General features: G+C 40.4%; 2 protein-coding genes across 3 annotated transcripts; both read right to left on the reverse strand.

Moving 5' to 3' along the window:
* Positions 1-211: 211 nt before the first annotated feature.
* fgl1 (fibrinogen-like 1) lies at positions 212-5,543 on the reverse strand. 2 transcript variants are annotated; one of them, XM_025898481.1, is made up of 7 exons: positions 5,239-5,543; positions 3,705-3,840; positions 3,381-3,540; positions 3,217-3,305; positions 1,943-2,031; positions 1,168-1,355; positions 212-1,057 (listed from the first exon to the last, which is right to left on the reverse strand). In XM_025898481.1, the coding sequence occupies exons 1-7, from the start codon at positions 5,293-5,295 to the stop codon at positions 820-822; spliced, it is 957 nt and encodes a 318-aa protein (XP_025754266.1). In that variant the 5' UTR covers positions 5,296-5,543; the 3' UTR covers positions 212-819. The 2 variants fall into 2 exon arrangements, with proteins under 2 accessions (XP_025754266.1, XP_025754264.1); XM_025898479.1 differs by having other exon boundaries at positions 3,675-3,840.
* Positions 5,544-5,923: 380 nt separating this feature from the next.
* LOC100704274 (cyclic nucleotide-gated cation channel) lies at positions 5,924-16,033 on the reverse strand. Its single transcript, XM_003451800.4, has 15 exons — positions 15,899-16,033; positions 15,458-15,547; positions 14,779-14,889; positions 14,465-14,656; positions 14,272-14,382; positions 13,980-14,086; positions 13,343-13,830; positions 12,973-13,251; positions 12,765-12,863; positions 11,085-11,462; positions 8,810-10,962; positions 7,322-7,395; positions 6,716-6,835; positions 6,524-6,623; positions 5,924-6,319 (listed from the first exon to the last, which is right to left on the reverse strand). The coding sequence occupies exons 2-11, from the start codon at positions 15,544-15,546 to the stop codon at positions 10,777-10,779; spliced, it is 2,040 nt and encodes a 679-aa protein (XP_003451848.1). The 5' UTR covers position 15,547; positions 15,899-16,033; the 3' UTR covers positions 5,924-6,319; positions 6,524-6,623; positions 6,716-6,835; positions 7,322-7,395; positions 8,810-10,776.
* Positions 16,034-16,100: the final 67 nt, after the last annotated feature.

Below are 16,100 nucleotides of genomic sequence, written 5' to 3' on the forward strand. Positions count from 1 at the left end.
GGGAGACTACTATTTTCAAACAGCCATGTCTATGATGATTTAGAAATAGTGAGCCATAAACGGTACGGAATAAAGAGTGCAAAAAGTTGTGGATAAGGTTAAATTCCACCTTTGAGTGACAGTGATTTGGCATGTGGAGTGGCTAAATGTGCTTGGAAAACGTCAGAATTCAAATAAATATATCACTAGAAATTTGATATTTAAAGTTTTTAATTAAAGATCAGAAACACAAATACAACAGCATTAAAACAATGCAAATAGTTAATTCAGCATTATGAAATAACTCCATGGACAGGGAGGATTTGCATGTTTTATTTCTGGAATCATGGTTAAAATGCAAATAACCATGCATAGTATTTTTAAGCCTCTATTTGTGTGTGCCAAAGAAATAGAATCCATTGGTTTCAGTGCTATGTTGTCTATCTTTTCTGTCTTTATGACTTTATGACAACATCAACTCCTCTTACAGCTATTTTCAGTGACATGATAATGGCTCCTTTCAGTTCAACGTTTGCGCCTGTGTCTGGCACACACACTGACATCAGATTCCCCTTTACTCCACCAAAACAGACTGCTGTGTGTGCATTCTACTTCCTCTTGCAACATGGAGCTATAAAACAGGCATTTCATAAGCATCTCCTACTAAGATAAGCTACAGAATGGTTGTTTATTTTTATATTCCCAATACTGGTATAGGAAAAAAAGAATTTGAGTCAATCCACTTTTTACTTCTCCTCTTGCAATTTACCATTAAGATATAGTCCAACAACACAGGAAAAAAAATGTTTACAGTATTACTGTAAAATTACTGTTTGCTAATTAGTTTCTGCCCACAATTGATTTGAGATCTTCTTCCACCTGTGAATCGGGGCTGCGATGAACCACATTGGGGTCATCAATGGGAACAATTTCAAAGGCAGTGGGTCTCAGCTTCATGATGCTGGTTTTCAGCGAGTACCACCACCCTCTCCAAGTGTACCACACTACACCATCATCTGTTACAGAGTTGTAGTACCCACTGGGATAGTACTTGCCATTGAGATGGGCTGAGTGACACCTGGGGAGTGTGAAAAAACAAATATCCTTCTGTTACTTTTTATGATAATAGATGACTGATTAATGCTTTTCCATCTTTGCGAATCTTTTGATGAATGGGCAAACTCGTACTTGTTGAACCACCAGCCTCCTTTGTCTTCTTCGGCACAGTTTCCGTTGTAGTTATCGTTGTCCTGGTCATAGGTGCTAAATTTAATGCCTTGGTGACTGGCCCAGTCTGAAACCCCAACCTGATAGGTTCCAGAAAGAGCATCTCCAGCTGTACCTACATAGACTCCAAAGCTAAGGCAGTAATGATCCTAAAGGAAAGCATGTAATAAGAGATTGTCAGCTACTATAAGCTTAAAAATACAAGCTGAAGTACGATACAAGTCACCCAACTGACGGGAAACCCAGGGGAAGACCCAGAATCTGCTGGAGAGATTACATATATTTCGTCTGGTCTTGGAATATCTGGGGACCCACCAGGAAGAACTAGAAAGTGTTGTTGGGGAGTGGGACTTCAAGCATGCTGCTGCCATCATTTAACAACACATAAGATGAAGTTAATGGATGGACTGCTGGATGACTGGATGAATAAAATTCAATTAGACCGACTCAGAATGAGGAAACTAAACCCTCTTATTTTACAATTCCCAATTTTTAGTCTTTATGCTATGATAAGCTAACCAGCAGCTGATTGAACAGAAATATGAAGCTACAATCTCTTTCAATTAGCATCAAGCCTTTAAGAATGTTATAATCTCATAGAGAGAAGAAAACTAGATGTAAGATATATCAGAGACATGCATGAGATTCAGGGTTATTTTCCCCAGCAACAATCAAACACATTAAATGACTGTCAAGTCTACTATCTATTAGTTTAGTGGTCGCCTAGCATCATTACCTTTTCATCGGCGACTCTAAAGTTCTTGTACTCAGCGTAGCGCTGGTTACCATCGAAATCTTCCAAGTTGATTCTCAGAGTATAATTCCCTGGAACAAACACACGAACATAACAAAAATGGCATTTCAAAAGCAATTTAAAATCTTGACCCCTGCAAACACAAAAAAGATCTGTAGTAGTTTTTTAAGCAGTAATAACTTCTTTTGTGTACCATGTGATTTTATACATTCAAAGTTTTTGTACTCAAAGCTTTCTTGTAGTCTCCCTATAGTCCAAGTATTGACCAATCACATTACAACAGGCTGCATGTGTTTTATAGGAATTTAGCGTTACTAAACCGTGACGGTCAGATGTAGCTGTAGCTAGCACCTCACCTCCTCTAATAGCATTCACTTACCTGTACCACCCAACAGTGTTTGTGACGTTTGTGCATATTGCAACAGGAAGTCTGTGCCTCAGTTTTGGTGAGTGAGATTCTAGTATTTTGTTAATGCTGCTTACTTAACACTAATTAGCAGATATACTACTACTAATAATAATAATAATGGATTGCATTTATATAGTGCTTTTCAAGGCACCCAAAGCGCTTTACAATGCCATTATTCATTCACGCTCACATTCATACACTGGTGGAAGCAAGCTATGGTTGTAGCCACAGCTGCCCTGGGGCAGACTGACAAAGGCGAGTCTGCCATATCGCGCCATCGGCCCCTCTGGCCAACACCAGTAGGCGGTAGGGTAAAGTGTCTTGCCCAAGGACACAACGACCAGGACAGAAAGGCCAGGACAGAAAGGCCGAGGATCAAACCGGCGACCTTCCGGTTACAGGTGTGCTTCCCAACCCCCTGAGCCACGGTCGCCCCCGATATTTGTGTTTGTGTGTTGCACTATTTCAGTTTTAGAGTTTATGAATTCATCATGCTAAGCTATCAATGCTAAGCTGATAGCTTAGCATTCCACCTTACCGAAGTAGGATAGCGTCTGGCTTCAAAAAAATATAATAAAATAAAAAGATGATAATAACAATAATAATAATAATAATAATAATAATATGGTGGGGGCCAAAACACTATCGTTGTTGCGTCAAAATGTGTCCAAAACCTTTAGCTACGCCACTGAAGCCCAAGGACACCGACTTTTACCCACAAGTCATTGCGGGTACAAAACAAGAGCAGAGAGCAATGTTCTGCCATTATCATGTTCCACTTGATAATATATGGATATCAGTTTTTGCGCCTTTACACAATAAGAATAATATAGTACATTGTTAATACCTTGTTCGGTGATGTAATGCAGATTGTCATTTCCGAGCCAAAATTCTGCATCCATGTCCCCAAAACCGTTCTTGTACTCTTCCCATGACCTGATAGGCAGATAGACAATTTTTAAAATTTAAATAATTACCTTTTTTACCCTTGCTGTTAGATGTAAGACACACCTGTTAAATGTCTGAGCTCCGCTGTGCCGTCTCTGTATGATGGTCCAACCACCTCCTTCGCTCATATCGCAGTACACTTGGACTGGAGAAGGGCTGCCATTGGCTTTGATTCTGTATAAACCACTGGATTTGTGGCCAGCACTGAAGACCTGGGAGCAGTCTGACGCAGACACCCTCAAATTTAAATATGTAAAGACATATTTTGTATTTAACACATTATCTGGTTTGTGATTCTGCGACAGGAGATTTTCAAAGAAGATATTTTTAGTCTAGTCCTGAAGGTGTTGCCCTGACCTGCGTACTGTTTGTCCTGGCTCTGGTCACCTCTGACTTTGTAGTTGCGAGGCTGGTTCAGGAGCTGTAATCTGTGTAGAAGGAGCTCTTGTTTCTGAAGTTGGCCCTTCAGAAGATTCTCCCGCTCCCGCAGACGAGCCACCTCCTCATGGCAACTGTCTGACGCCTACACACATAATTGTACTGCTGTAATAGTAAGAATCATCATTCATTCTCATTCCCTCCTCTAGACATAGCATATGATAGGTTTATGACATATCATATGTTATGCTGACATACAGAGTGAAACATAGATTGTACAACAAAACTGAATCCAACCCTGTAACACGTCACTAAAACTTTTCTTTAATAAAAAATAAACATCAGCTTCCAGTCAAATCAACATTTATCAGTTAATGTTTATGTGCATTTGCGGTTTTGACAGGTTGAATAACTATAATTCTGAAATCTGATACACCACATAAGGTGCCATTGTTTAATACTTTTACTTTTATTCTTACCTTAAATTCAAGATCAGGCTGTACAATTCAAACTGAATCATGTGGGGAAATATGGACTGGTACGTATACAGCAGCCTTCCACTCTTTATTGCCTGCCTAAGCACTTTGCCTACTATTGACACATACACTCACACTCGGGCAATTTGGGGTTCAGTATCTTGCCTGTGGAGACCAGAAGAGCCAGTGATCAAGCTATCAAATTTCCACTTGGTAGGTAACCCACTCGGCCTCCTGAGTGGTACAATTTCATGTATCTGATCTTACAGTATGTTTAAGGTCATAATCAGCAATAGATTACCATAGCTTAGCTCAAGGAGCGGAAACAAGGTAAAACAATCTGGCCTTTCTTTCCACCTTGTTTCCTACATACTCCATAGGTAACGATGTTTGTCGTACACAACTTAGTGCAAATTAGTAAATTTTTAAACTTATCTTTTGATATGTATCACTAACCAGAGTGAGAACATTATTCTTGAAGATTTTATGTAATTTCTTGACCAGGAGCAGTTACTTGCTAGAAGTCCTGATTCCTGGGCCAGGTTTATGAGAATAATATACACAGGAAAAAATATAACATGTTAATTAGCTTAAGAGGGGCATTTTTACTTGTGATAGAGGGTGGCTGATTTCTGTTTCCAGCTGGGTGGCTGTAAATTAGACGTCTACAGATATGCAGTCAGTGTTGGTCAAGATCAACACACAAGATCAAATGTAAAGAAGCGTATTTGTTTAAAAAAGTTCCATAGCTGACATGTTATCTCATTTCATTGCTTCACCTTGTTTGTCTCCCTCTGTTTTAGAAACCACAATGAATCTTCATAAATATTTAAATATGAACTGTTCTGAGTTTGTATATATGTCCTGCAATTTAAAAAAAAAAAAAAAAAAACATTGTTGATTGGTCAATACGACACACATCTAACATCATACATTAGGCAGAAGAACATTTGACATTTTCTGTGGTTTAGGAAAAAATGAAGTTAATACAACTTAAAATTAAATTCAAATGATCAGCCTACCTGGTAAATTATGTACAAAGAAACGTGTCAGATCCACGTACTTACACACAGAGACTGGATATAAGCTGTCAGTATGAGCAGCAGCAGCAGAAAGCCTCTCATCCTCTTCGTGTTTGGATATCACAACACCAATAAGATAGAAGTCGCAAATGAATAAGTATTTCGCTTTATCCAGTTTGGTTTTATCTCTTTGATTTTTGCTCCTGAGCAAATGCTGGTATATGGATCTTCCCCTCAGCTGGAACAAAAACCACAATTGTGGCCAAGAAGAACAAGAAGAACTTGACCAAATACCTGATTCTCTACAGTGAAGAAATATGCAGCAAATATCCAGAACAGATGTCCGCTTCCCAAAATCCAGCCACAGTTTCAGGAAAACACCATAAAATGAGAGCACAGACTTCTTTCAAACAACTTTGACAGAATTCATTCCTTTGCAAAAATGTGCATTTGATGATAGTCCTCAGATCCATTCTTGCACGCGCACTTATCACTGATCTGTATTGCATTCTTTGTCAGTGTCATTAAAGAGTCAAGTAGTCATTTTGTTGATGAGCGAGTGTTGTGCCATTTGAAATAGATGTTACCAGCAGCTAAATGCCACTGAAGGTCAACTCTAACAGGAGCAGGAAGAGCAGAAGATATTTTATCTCAAAGGATTACAAAGAGACTCGACTGTACTTTGTGGCTTTTAGTGATTTCATAGTATTCAAAGGGAAGAAGAGGCAAGTTTTCTGTTGGCTGAAAAAAGCAGCTTTAATAACCAAAACAATGACAGCTTTAGACAGTGGTGCTGTAGGAGGATGTAATACTATATAGTAGTGTTATTGGCTGTCACAGCAGGCACACATTGTGTAAATATGCCTTTTTCTTCAGTAAAGTAGTGAGCCAGGGATCTCACATCTGTATGCTAAATATGTAGCTGGAGTAGTGGGGGGGGGGGTTAGCTGTCTGGGGTGATGAAATGCATAACAGGACCCAACTGAATACGAATACATTGGTTATGTTCATTTTTTTAGTTTTCCTAAGTAAGGGGATGCCATTCATTCCTTAGCCTTTCTTCTCAGCAGGTTCTTGTGAGTTTGTTGGGTTTCCTGTTCTGAGGTTCTTGCTCTGGTGCATGAATCTAGACACACATACAGAAACAGACATAAAAGTTTCATCAACAGTTTCCATGGCCTGCCAGAGGTTTAGTAACAATCCTACTCAGACTTTGTCCAAAAAAACCCAAAACATTATTATAAACTAGCTAAATTAGATAATCAGTGTCTGGTTCCAATAAAAAAGAGTAACATATAGGAAATTGTATATAATTTTATATATATATTACCTTTTGCTATCGATTTCCTTGGTGGTGAGAGCTCAGGATCATCTGATTGATCCTCATCACTCTTCTTATAGTAATATGGTTGATCAGGGGGACCAAACCTCTGTAAGCAAGCACACCACACAGTTAAAGATTTGGGTTTTTGGAGCTGTCGTATTTCTCTGGAGGACCAAACCACTCTTATGTATAATGTACCTTGTCTGGCCACATGAAGCTTATGAAGAGAACGATGGGGAGTCCAACAACAAAGACATAGAGACCCCAGAGCCAGGGACGCTGGAAGGTGGCCAGAATGAGGGTCTCTATCATGCTCGGCTAGAGCGCACATAAACAGATATGATATGTCATTAGATAAATAAAGTAACTGCACATAATGATGGATAAAAGATAAAAAATCAAAACAGCTTGTAAAATAATCACATGAATGTAAAATGCCAAAAAATTAGAAGAAGACAAGTAAAGAACAAAAGCACTGGATTTAAAAAAAAATGTGACAAAGACCATTATTCAGGGTCGTAAAATCAGCAGGAAACATGACTGTGACTCATTTTTATGCCATGCATTTCTACATCTGACCACTAGGTGGTGTGTAAGTAATCTAGGTGCATGAACTGCAGAACAAAACTACTATCAACCCGCATCTATAGTGGCAGATTTCTATGTTTTTTTAAGCATGCCTTAAAGATAAGATAAGAAAAAGAGTAATAGTAATAAATGTTTTTTCATAATATTACACTGTATACAATCTCTATACAACCTTTAGTTAATACAAAAAAATAATAAATGCAGCAAAACTCTTACATTTGCTGTAGCAGAAGCTGGTGTCACATCTGCTGCCAGCATCATGCACAGCACCAGAAAGCTGGTGTCCATCCCTAAAATACAAGTACAGATGTACACACACACACACACACACACACACATGCAGTGAGATCTGAATGTCTTTAGACTCTGTTTTTGTTTTTGCTTCAAACCTGTTTTGAAGTTTATTCAAAATAAAAGATTAAGATATTCCATTTGTTATATATAGTACAGACCTAATACTGTCTTATGATTCTCTAGAATTGGCATAGTCCCCAGTAAGTTCACAGAGCTGTCCCACACCCACCCACCTTCTTTTTAAATATTCTCATGTGACAGTATGACTACCCGTCTAATATTGTGTTGGTTCCCCTTATGCTGCCAAACCAGGCCTAAACAATTGAGGTTTGGACCATTGAAGGTGTGCTGTGGTATCTGGCACCAAGATGTAACCAACATTAAGTCCTGTAAGTTACAAGGTGGGGCCTCCATGAATCGTTCTTGTTTGTCCAGCACATTCCACTCTTTGTGATAGTGGCCACAGCCATGAGGGAGTACTGTTTCCATGAAAGTGTGTCCATAGCCTGCAACAATGCTTAGGTCGATGGTACGTGTCAAAGTAGCATCCACATGAGGCAGGACCCAAAGTTTCCCATCAGAACATTGCCCAAAGCATCACACTGCCCCCGCCGGCTTGCCTTCTTCAGGTAAGTGCTGCAAACAAACCCGACCATCCAAATGAAGGCCAGGTCACCTTCTTCCATTGCTCCAGTTCTGATGCTCTCATGTTCATTGTTGGTGCTTTCAGCAGTGGACGGGGTCAGCATGGGCACCCTGACTGGTCTGCAGCTATGCAGCCCTGTACTCTATGACGCTATGCGCATTCTGACACCTTTCTACCAGAACCAGGATCAAGTTTTTGGCAATTTGAGCTACAGCAACTCGTCTGTTGCATTGGACCACATGGGCCAGCCTTTGCATGATCCTGTCGCTGGGTCACCGTCATTCCTTGTTTGGCCCAGTTTTGGTAGATACTGACCACTGCAGACCGTAAACCCCCCGATCTTTTAATCTTAATAAATGATAAAACACAAAAGAAAACTTTGCGAATTGTACGTAGGACAAAAATAAACACATAGTGTTTTGACATGAGTCACAAACACTAAGCTTAATACATTTTCAGCAACACTCATACTGTCCACAGGTGTTACTGTATACACATGGATGCACTAAACATCCTTGGGTAAGACCACGTTCAAAGATTCTGAAGGAAGAAAAAACATGATTTCAATCATAATCATTCTTTATTTATTTGTTGTGTGACTACAATGATCAGGGGCAGGAAGATAAAGTGTAAATACAGCAAAGGAAAACAAGAGGATGAAATCAAATGCAAGCAAGAGAGAAAAGCAGAGACAAGAGAGATAAAGATTAACAATGAAGGGTGAAAATAAAAGAACAAGGAAGCAAATAAATTGTTTTCTTTACCTGCTTTTCAACAGTGATCTTTCCCCGTTCCTGGAGATCCTTAAAAATCACTTCCTGAAATCTCACAGCTATGTAGTGTTGGACTTTGCTCTAAAATCAGTTGCTGACATGACTGCAGTTATACAGTTACCATGTTATAATGGGTATGACACCGTTATTAACTTGCACACACACACACACACACACACACACACACACACACACACAGTATAAAAGAATGCATTCAAATCATGTAATTTATTGTTAATAAATGTTCAGTATTTTTGTTAAAAAATATACAGTTTTAATAACAAAATTGTTCATATTTTTTCAGAGTTTCTGAGAAACAGACTAAACTGCATGCTAAAAACACTGAAAATAATAACATGACTCATGCTGTTTTATCTGTGATCACTAAGACAGAAGGATGAAAGACGTGCTCTGTATTAATCTCTTTAATTAGAGCAGATGAAATGAAATGAAAGGAAATGGGCTGTGACAGAAAATGTGATCGGTGGAACACTTTGAACAGAAGGAGTCCTCATAAACTAAAAATGCACACTGTATGATAGCATAACGTAGATAAGAGGGACCCAGTCTGAAACCATTTACAGGCTGAAAGTCCCCTCCACACCATGAACTGAATCCCCAGGATATCTGATCCAAATGTGTTATTATTTCTTGAGAAAAAGAGGATTTTTTCAGATGAATGCTTAAGTTAATCATTTCTAAGTTGGAGCAAGCCCCACCACTGATAAAAGCTCCATGGGAAAAATCCTGCTAACAGACATACTAACAAAGACAAACCAAACCAACCACAGGACCAGAAAAACCGTCACACTTATGTGATTAAGTTTAAAATGATTTAACGGAATAGTAAGTCTTTTTTTTAAGTTATTTAACATAACAATACTATTGTACTTATATGAACACTGATTAGAGTCTAATTAAGTCTACCAACAAACTGGTCCATTCTCATAAACTTCTAATTAATCCATGAAAAATACAAAGTGGCTTTGTGAAAGCTGCCATTTTGCCACACAAATCTTAAATACAGTGGACATCGCTGCAATCGTGTTTTATGTATGTGGCTAGAAATAAGTGGCAAGATTGTTCTCATTCTCATTAAGCCTTTATGCCTCCATTCACCTCCTACACCCTTGCCCACTTCCCTTCCTCATTTGCACCTCATTTTCTTCCTCCTCACCTCAAGCCTTATGTCCTTAAATGAATTTGGGGCTTAAACATTTTCATCACTGTGGCAGTTAGCTAGTCTCAGCAGTTTAGGCATGCAAACCGGCTGTTTTCAGACTAGCCACTAAAAAGCAACAACAACAAAATATAAGCTAACATTATACCAGCTAATGTTAGGCTTAAGTGTCCTAAAACTCCCACTTTCCCTCTGATAAACAGTTTGATTACATTCTCACATCGTAAGAGGGTTTTGTTACAAAGTGTTCAAGTTCTGCACATCAAAGACAATTCAGCTGCTCTAAGTTCAGCCACATGATGAAGGAAAACATTCTGTTCATATCCGAGTTCAGTAAACTTTTCGACACAACTTTACGTGCATTCACTCTAGCTAGCAGTCAGTGCAGCGCATGCTGTATGTGAAAGGGCCTTTGTACAGCTGAAATGTGAGGGATAAGAAAAGAGGATTTAGTTGACTGCAATCTGCAATCTACTGACATGTAGTGGTGAGAGTTTACATACTGTACCTTTAATGCATGCCAGCAAGTAGATTAAGACATAATTAGGACATAAGTCAGCTGTATTTTTCTTCTTTAGGTTCCCTCTCTCTCAAGCATGGTTTATTTATTGCATTACTCTACTGTATACTTGCAATTGTATCTATATATTTAATCATAAAGGTGTGAGCAACTGTTCAGTGGTATTAAGAAAGCTTCACACTAAAAGAAACTTCTAAGAAGAATTTGTCCTGAATATTTCAGGAAAACTAATTTAAGACATTTTTTAAAATGAGTCCATCAAAATCGGAAGGTAATTTCACTTCGCACACCGTCACCACCAGAAATACTCTCATTGCCATCAGCATCTGACAGGAAGCCGCTGCCAGTTGCTGCTGTGGGGATGTTGCTTTCCAGGGCCGTTATTCGCTGTTTCAGTCGAAGCTGGGATGAGTTGAATTCACTCTGCAGACGGGCCAAGCATGTCTGAAAGTAACATCAATGTTATTAGTCATTCTAATTTTTCAAAAACAAAGAGCCATAATACAAGAAACTGTGTTATGAGAAACAAGACCACCAGCTACTATATTCAGCATAAGAGTACTGACTTGGAACCGATCAAGACTGGTTTCTAGCCTCTCCACCTTCGTCTCCAACTCCTCCCCTGCAGACACATTCACTTCCTCCAGAAGTCCCTCCTTCATCAGGATGTCCCGCCCCCTCTGCTCCAGCTGTGCCCTGGCATGGGGAAACTCCTGTAATGCCTCCATCAGGTCTTGTTTTGAAAGGCAGAACAGGTCAGAATATCCCAGGCTCCTAATATTAGCCGTGCGTCTATTCCCCATCTTGCTGCCGCTGATGTTTAGGATGCTGATTTCTCCAAAGCAACTTCCTGCGGTTAGAACAGCTAACTGTGTGACTCCATCCTCCCCAACCACTGCCAGGCGGCCCTCTTTAATTATGTACATCTCTTTACCCACATCTCCCTTGGATAAAAAACACAGACAAAAAATATATATTAGTGTTTTTAACAGCAACACTGTATCAAGAGAAATCAGAATCAGAATCAGAATCAGAAAGGGTTTTATTGCCAAATGTTGAGCAGGTTTACAACATTAGGAAATTGCTGCGGTACTTAGTGCAAACATACTGTTATACAACTCTTAAATAGACATAAAAATAAGAATTAAAAGTGCTAAGAGGATAGATATGTACATGAGTGCAGGTGGTGATCAGTGCCAAACATGGAATGATGCAGTGAACACAGTGTAGGGTCACGTGTTATTGGTGGGAACAGTCATATGGTTATTGTTCATGAGTCCAACAGCAGAGGGGAAGAAACTGTTCTTGTGGCGAGAGGTTCCGGTGCGAATGGACCGGAGCCTCCTGCCTGAGGGGAGCAGGTCAAACAGACTGTGTCCAGGGTGAGAGGGGTCACCACTGATCCGAGCTGCACGCCCCAGTGTCCTGGAGGTGTACAGGTATGATATGACAACTATCTTGATAACCGGGTATTGCTAGGTATGTTACTAGCTTCAGCTACCAAGAAGTAAAGGTGTCTATGAAGTTTCTGGCTATTGGCAATGATATGGAGCTTTTTTGTTTTTTGTTTTTTTTTTACAAGTGTTATAATGTTTTGCTTGTATAAGAATGCACATGGATGCACAGCCTTGGATGCACGCACAAGCTAATTCTGTGGGTGATCCAATAGCTTGTAACAACAGGTCCTATCCCCCTTACTTCCAAACATCCCCCACAGGACACAGATACATGGTTGAATGCCTTCTCCAAGACCACAAACGCATCTAGACTTGCTAGGCAAACTCCTATGCACCCTCAAATATCTATGAGGAAAAAGAACTGGTCCAGGATTTAACAACCAGGAAGAAAACCACATTGTTGCTCCTGGATTTGAGGTTTGACTAACAAGTGGGCTTCCCCCACCAGCACCCTGGCATAGACCTTGCTGGGATCCAAGTGAAGTTGAAAAGAAACCAGCACCCAATTTCTTTAATCCAAAGGCACTGGAACTTCCAAAGGTATGTCAACCAGGACAGCCCCACCACATCCAGAGCCTTAAAGAATTTGACTGAAGTCCCATCTGCCTCAGAGGCCCAGCCACCAAACAGTTTAGGAGAAGGCGTAAGAAAGTCGAAGAAAAACTGTTTTTATGAATTTACTGTTGTGTATGTGCTTCGTAAATTTTAGCAGAATTGTTGGACAGTGATGTTGGACAGCCCTTGTATCTATTGCATATATACAGTTAGGTAAACCAGTAAACGTGATACCTTTCTACAGATGTAATCTCCAGGACTGAAAACTTGCGGTCGGAGTTTTAACACCAATTCTACAAGGAGGCCTGCCTCACAGTCCTGGAAGATACGCACCTAGATCCAAAACAGACACAAAAGCAACATTTAGGAACTTACCTTTAGATCGTTTGACTACTTTTGAGGTAAAAGGGTAAGACATGGAAATAGAGACAAGGGTCTTTACCTTCTTAAGTGTGTCCAGGTGAACATTAATAGCTATCTCTGCTCTCAGTTTGTTAGGCAGACTCTTGAGGACTTCTTGTTCATCAATTGTCTTCTGATTGGTCCAAAGGTAGTCAAACCAGCGGATGACACGCTGCTCCAGCACCTTGCTGACATGTCTGAAGTGCATGTAGTGTTTGAGTCCATCTACACGTGTTTGAAAGGTTGCTCTTGTTGCATTCATATTAGAAATCATGGATCCAACATTACCCACAATGGAGGCAAATATCAGAACACCAACCTGGAGAGAAATACCAGCGGTAATTGTTTTAACAGACTGGAAAAACTAGTAAACACCTTTTGTATAGGGTTCGAGTCAGCTATAAACCTACCAGAAAGTCAAATATCAGGAACAGATATTCTTCATCTCTAACGGGTGGAGGAGTTTCTCCAATAGTGGTCAGCGTCATGGTGGACCAGTATAGGCAGTATATATAACTTCGTGACAAGGTGCCAAACTCAGGGTCAGATGCATTGGGATAAACCCATGAGTCAGAGCCCAGTCCCAGGATTTTGGAGAAGCTGTAGTATCCGCAGGCATTCCAATGGATTATGACCAGGATGTACAGAATCAGTTTACAGATGCGGAAAGCATTGGGGTAGCCTGTTCGTGTTTCTGTACGCTCAAAGAACTCAAAGAGACGGGACAGGCGCAGCAGTCTGTTGAATCGAAGAAGCGGAGTGTAGCCGATTCCAACAATCAGGTACAAGAGGTCAGTTGGAAGAATGGAGCCGATGTCAAACTGACACTGTAACGTTCGAATGTAGGTTTCTCTCAGACGGCGCACATCTTTGATCATCAAGCCTTGATCCAAGAAACCTTGATGTACATAATAAATGTAAATACAATGTCCCACTTCTGGGATTTTTAGAAACCTGAATTCCATCAGGGAAAAAAGAGATCAGTGTCATAATATTTCATGTTCAGTAGTTTCTTGTCTGCTTCATAATGGAAACTTATCTGAGTACCTGTGTGTAGCCGAACAGCAATATCCAGGATATAGACTCCATCACAGGTGTAGTCCAGCACTTGCCATATGAGCACGTTTCTCATCTGGAGTTCATCGAAACAAGCCCTAAAGAAATACAAACACCAAACACCTAACAAAAAGAAATCAATCTGCTATTTCAGACACGTGTCATTGCCCCAAAGACGTGTTAGTAAGAGTAATAACACAACCAGGAATCTGTTTCTGAGAGGGAGTTTGACCATTTGTATTAGAGGAAGCAGGCACTATGGGATCCAATATCAGCTCCCTACCTGACAACCAGCAGGGTCCAGTTGTAAAAAACTGCAGCACCAATCACCATCAGCCAGTAATAGTACGCATCATCAGATGGAGATAAGACCACAATATTACACTTTTTTCTCCTGACAAAGAGAACCAAAAAGACAGACAGTGAACATCAACTGAAGTTTCAGACTGTTTCCATGTTAGCTGTTGTTTCCTTACGTGCGTCTGGAGTGTCTGATTTCGTGATCTGCCTCTGAGCCGGTACGGCTGTGGCTGAACCTGCTGGGCGGGGCCTGTATGTCCATGTTAGCGGGGCCTCTGAACCGCTCCAGGAAAGAATCCGGTCGCTCCGTCTCCTCTGCCAAACTCTTCTGTGCCCATTCTCTCAGGGTCATCACCATACTGACTATCCTGAAGACAAACAGGCAGAAAGTCTGATTGATGTTGTATCCAGCTACAACACTATCATTATTGTACTTTTTTACGGTCATGCTGTTAATTCTCCATTATCATCTGAATATCAGCTATCATACCTGGACAGAGCACCTCGGCCACGAAAGGAATTCTGGGAACCAGCTTCTCTCCTGTCAATGGCTGCCATTTGCTGTAGCTCTGAAGAAGTGTCGTCACATATTGACTGTCCTCTGTGTATTCATGCACATACAAAACACATAACATACAAACCATGTAACTCAGCAAACAGTGTGTAGAGCAAGAGCTTTCAACAACTTTACTAAACTAACAAAACTAGTAGAGTTATCGCAAACAAAGCTGGGGATAAAAAAACAATCACCTCCAGCCCTATAGGCTGAACGATGAAGCCCGTGTGCCGTCACTCATTGTTTCTTGTTTTAAAGTCTGAAGTTGTTAGGTTTTTTTAAAATTAGACATCATGAAGGTGGACCGGATCTAACTGGGACCAACTCCTGGGACACTATATATTCCACGTGGTACCGTAAATCTTAAAACATATCTGTTGCTATGACAAATAAAACTTGAAACTAGTGATTAGGACCATAACTTTGTCAGGTTTGAAAATCGAGTGAGCAGTTAGTTCATTGTCTCATATCCTTCTGTCCACTTGGACTTCTTTTTGCTATCACAGTAGTCGCCCCCTGCTGGCCATTAGAAAGAATTTAAGCATCAACTAAACTGTAACTGTACAGCATCATCGGTGTGTGTGTGTGTGTGTGTGTGTGTGTGTGTGTGTACCTGCTAAGTGTGCTCTCAGCTCGGTCACTCTCCTCCTCTGTCCATGTTTTCACAGACAGCCTGTGAGAATCCTGGACCGGACCCGTCATCCTACGGACGCAAACACAGCAAGACTCAAGACATTTTCATTTTGTTCACTGCGAAAACAACACAAAACAACACAACAAAACACACACATGGAGCCAGGTCGGCTGTACCCAACTTAAGATCCCAAGCACCGTCAGAATATGTGTCAGAACACACACTCACGCATGCACACTCACACCCACATATCGCAATTATGTGGACCCACAGTAAGAAGGAAGGTCATCTAGTGCGAGGTCATCCTTTGTCGAGCATCACCACAGAAACCAGATGACATAGCAACAAGCTGTACAGTAGTTATGACAACAGATCATAAGAGGGAGAGACAGAAAGGCAAAAGTGATCCATACTGCAAACCTGATAACTGTTCTGATGCTCCAGCGTTCGGGTGCTCAGTCCATCAGCTCAGATCCTGTGCATCTTGCCAAAGTATTATTTCTTTTTAAAATACTTTATTTCTACAGGCCATAAGACATGAGGAACAGACTCTAGTGCAATACACATGTGACACGGTGGATAGAGTGAACAAACGTAACCGATAAAAGGAACGATCACGTGG

The sequence above is a fragment of the Oreochromis niloticus genome, linkage group LG2 (assembly GCF_001858045.2).
Source record: "Oreochromis niloticus isolate F11D_XX linkage group LG2, O_niloticus_UMD_NMBU, whole genome shotgun sequence".
NCBI lineage: Eukaryota > Metazoa > Chordata > Actinopteri > Cichliformes > Cichlidae > Oreochromis > Oreochromis niloticus.

Excerpts from the sequence above, each read along its gene's own strand:
- fgl1 (XM_025898479.1), bottom strand. The coding sequence starts at position 5,295 with ATGAGAGGCTTTCTGCTGCTGCTGCTCATACTGACAGCTTATATCCAG. Across the intron at positions 3,306-3,380 it reads GGAGCTCAGACATTTAACAG|GTCATGGGAAGAGTACAAGA; the intron begins GTGTGTCTTACA and ends TCTGCCTATCAG. Across the intron at positions 1,356-1,942 it reads TTAGAGTCGCCGATGAAAAG|GATCATTACTGCCTTAGCTT; the intron begins GTAATGATGCTA and ends GCTTTCCTTTAG.
- LOC100704274 (XM_003451800.4), bottom strand. The coding sequence starts at position 15,546 with ATGACGGGTCCGGTCCAGGATTCTCACAGGCTGTCTGTGAAAACATGG. Across the intron at positions 14,383-14,464 it reads ATCAGACACTCCAGACGCAC|GAGAAAAAAGTGTAATATTG; the intron begins GTAAGGAAACAA and ends TCTCTTTGTCAG. Across the intron at positions 14,087-14,271 it reads TGGACCCTGCTGGTTGTCAG|GGCTTGTTTCGATGAACTCC; the intron begins GTAGGGAGCTGA and ends GTATTTCTTTAG.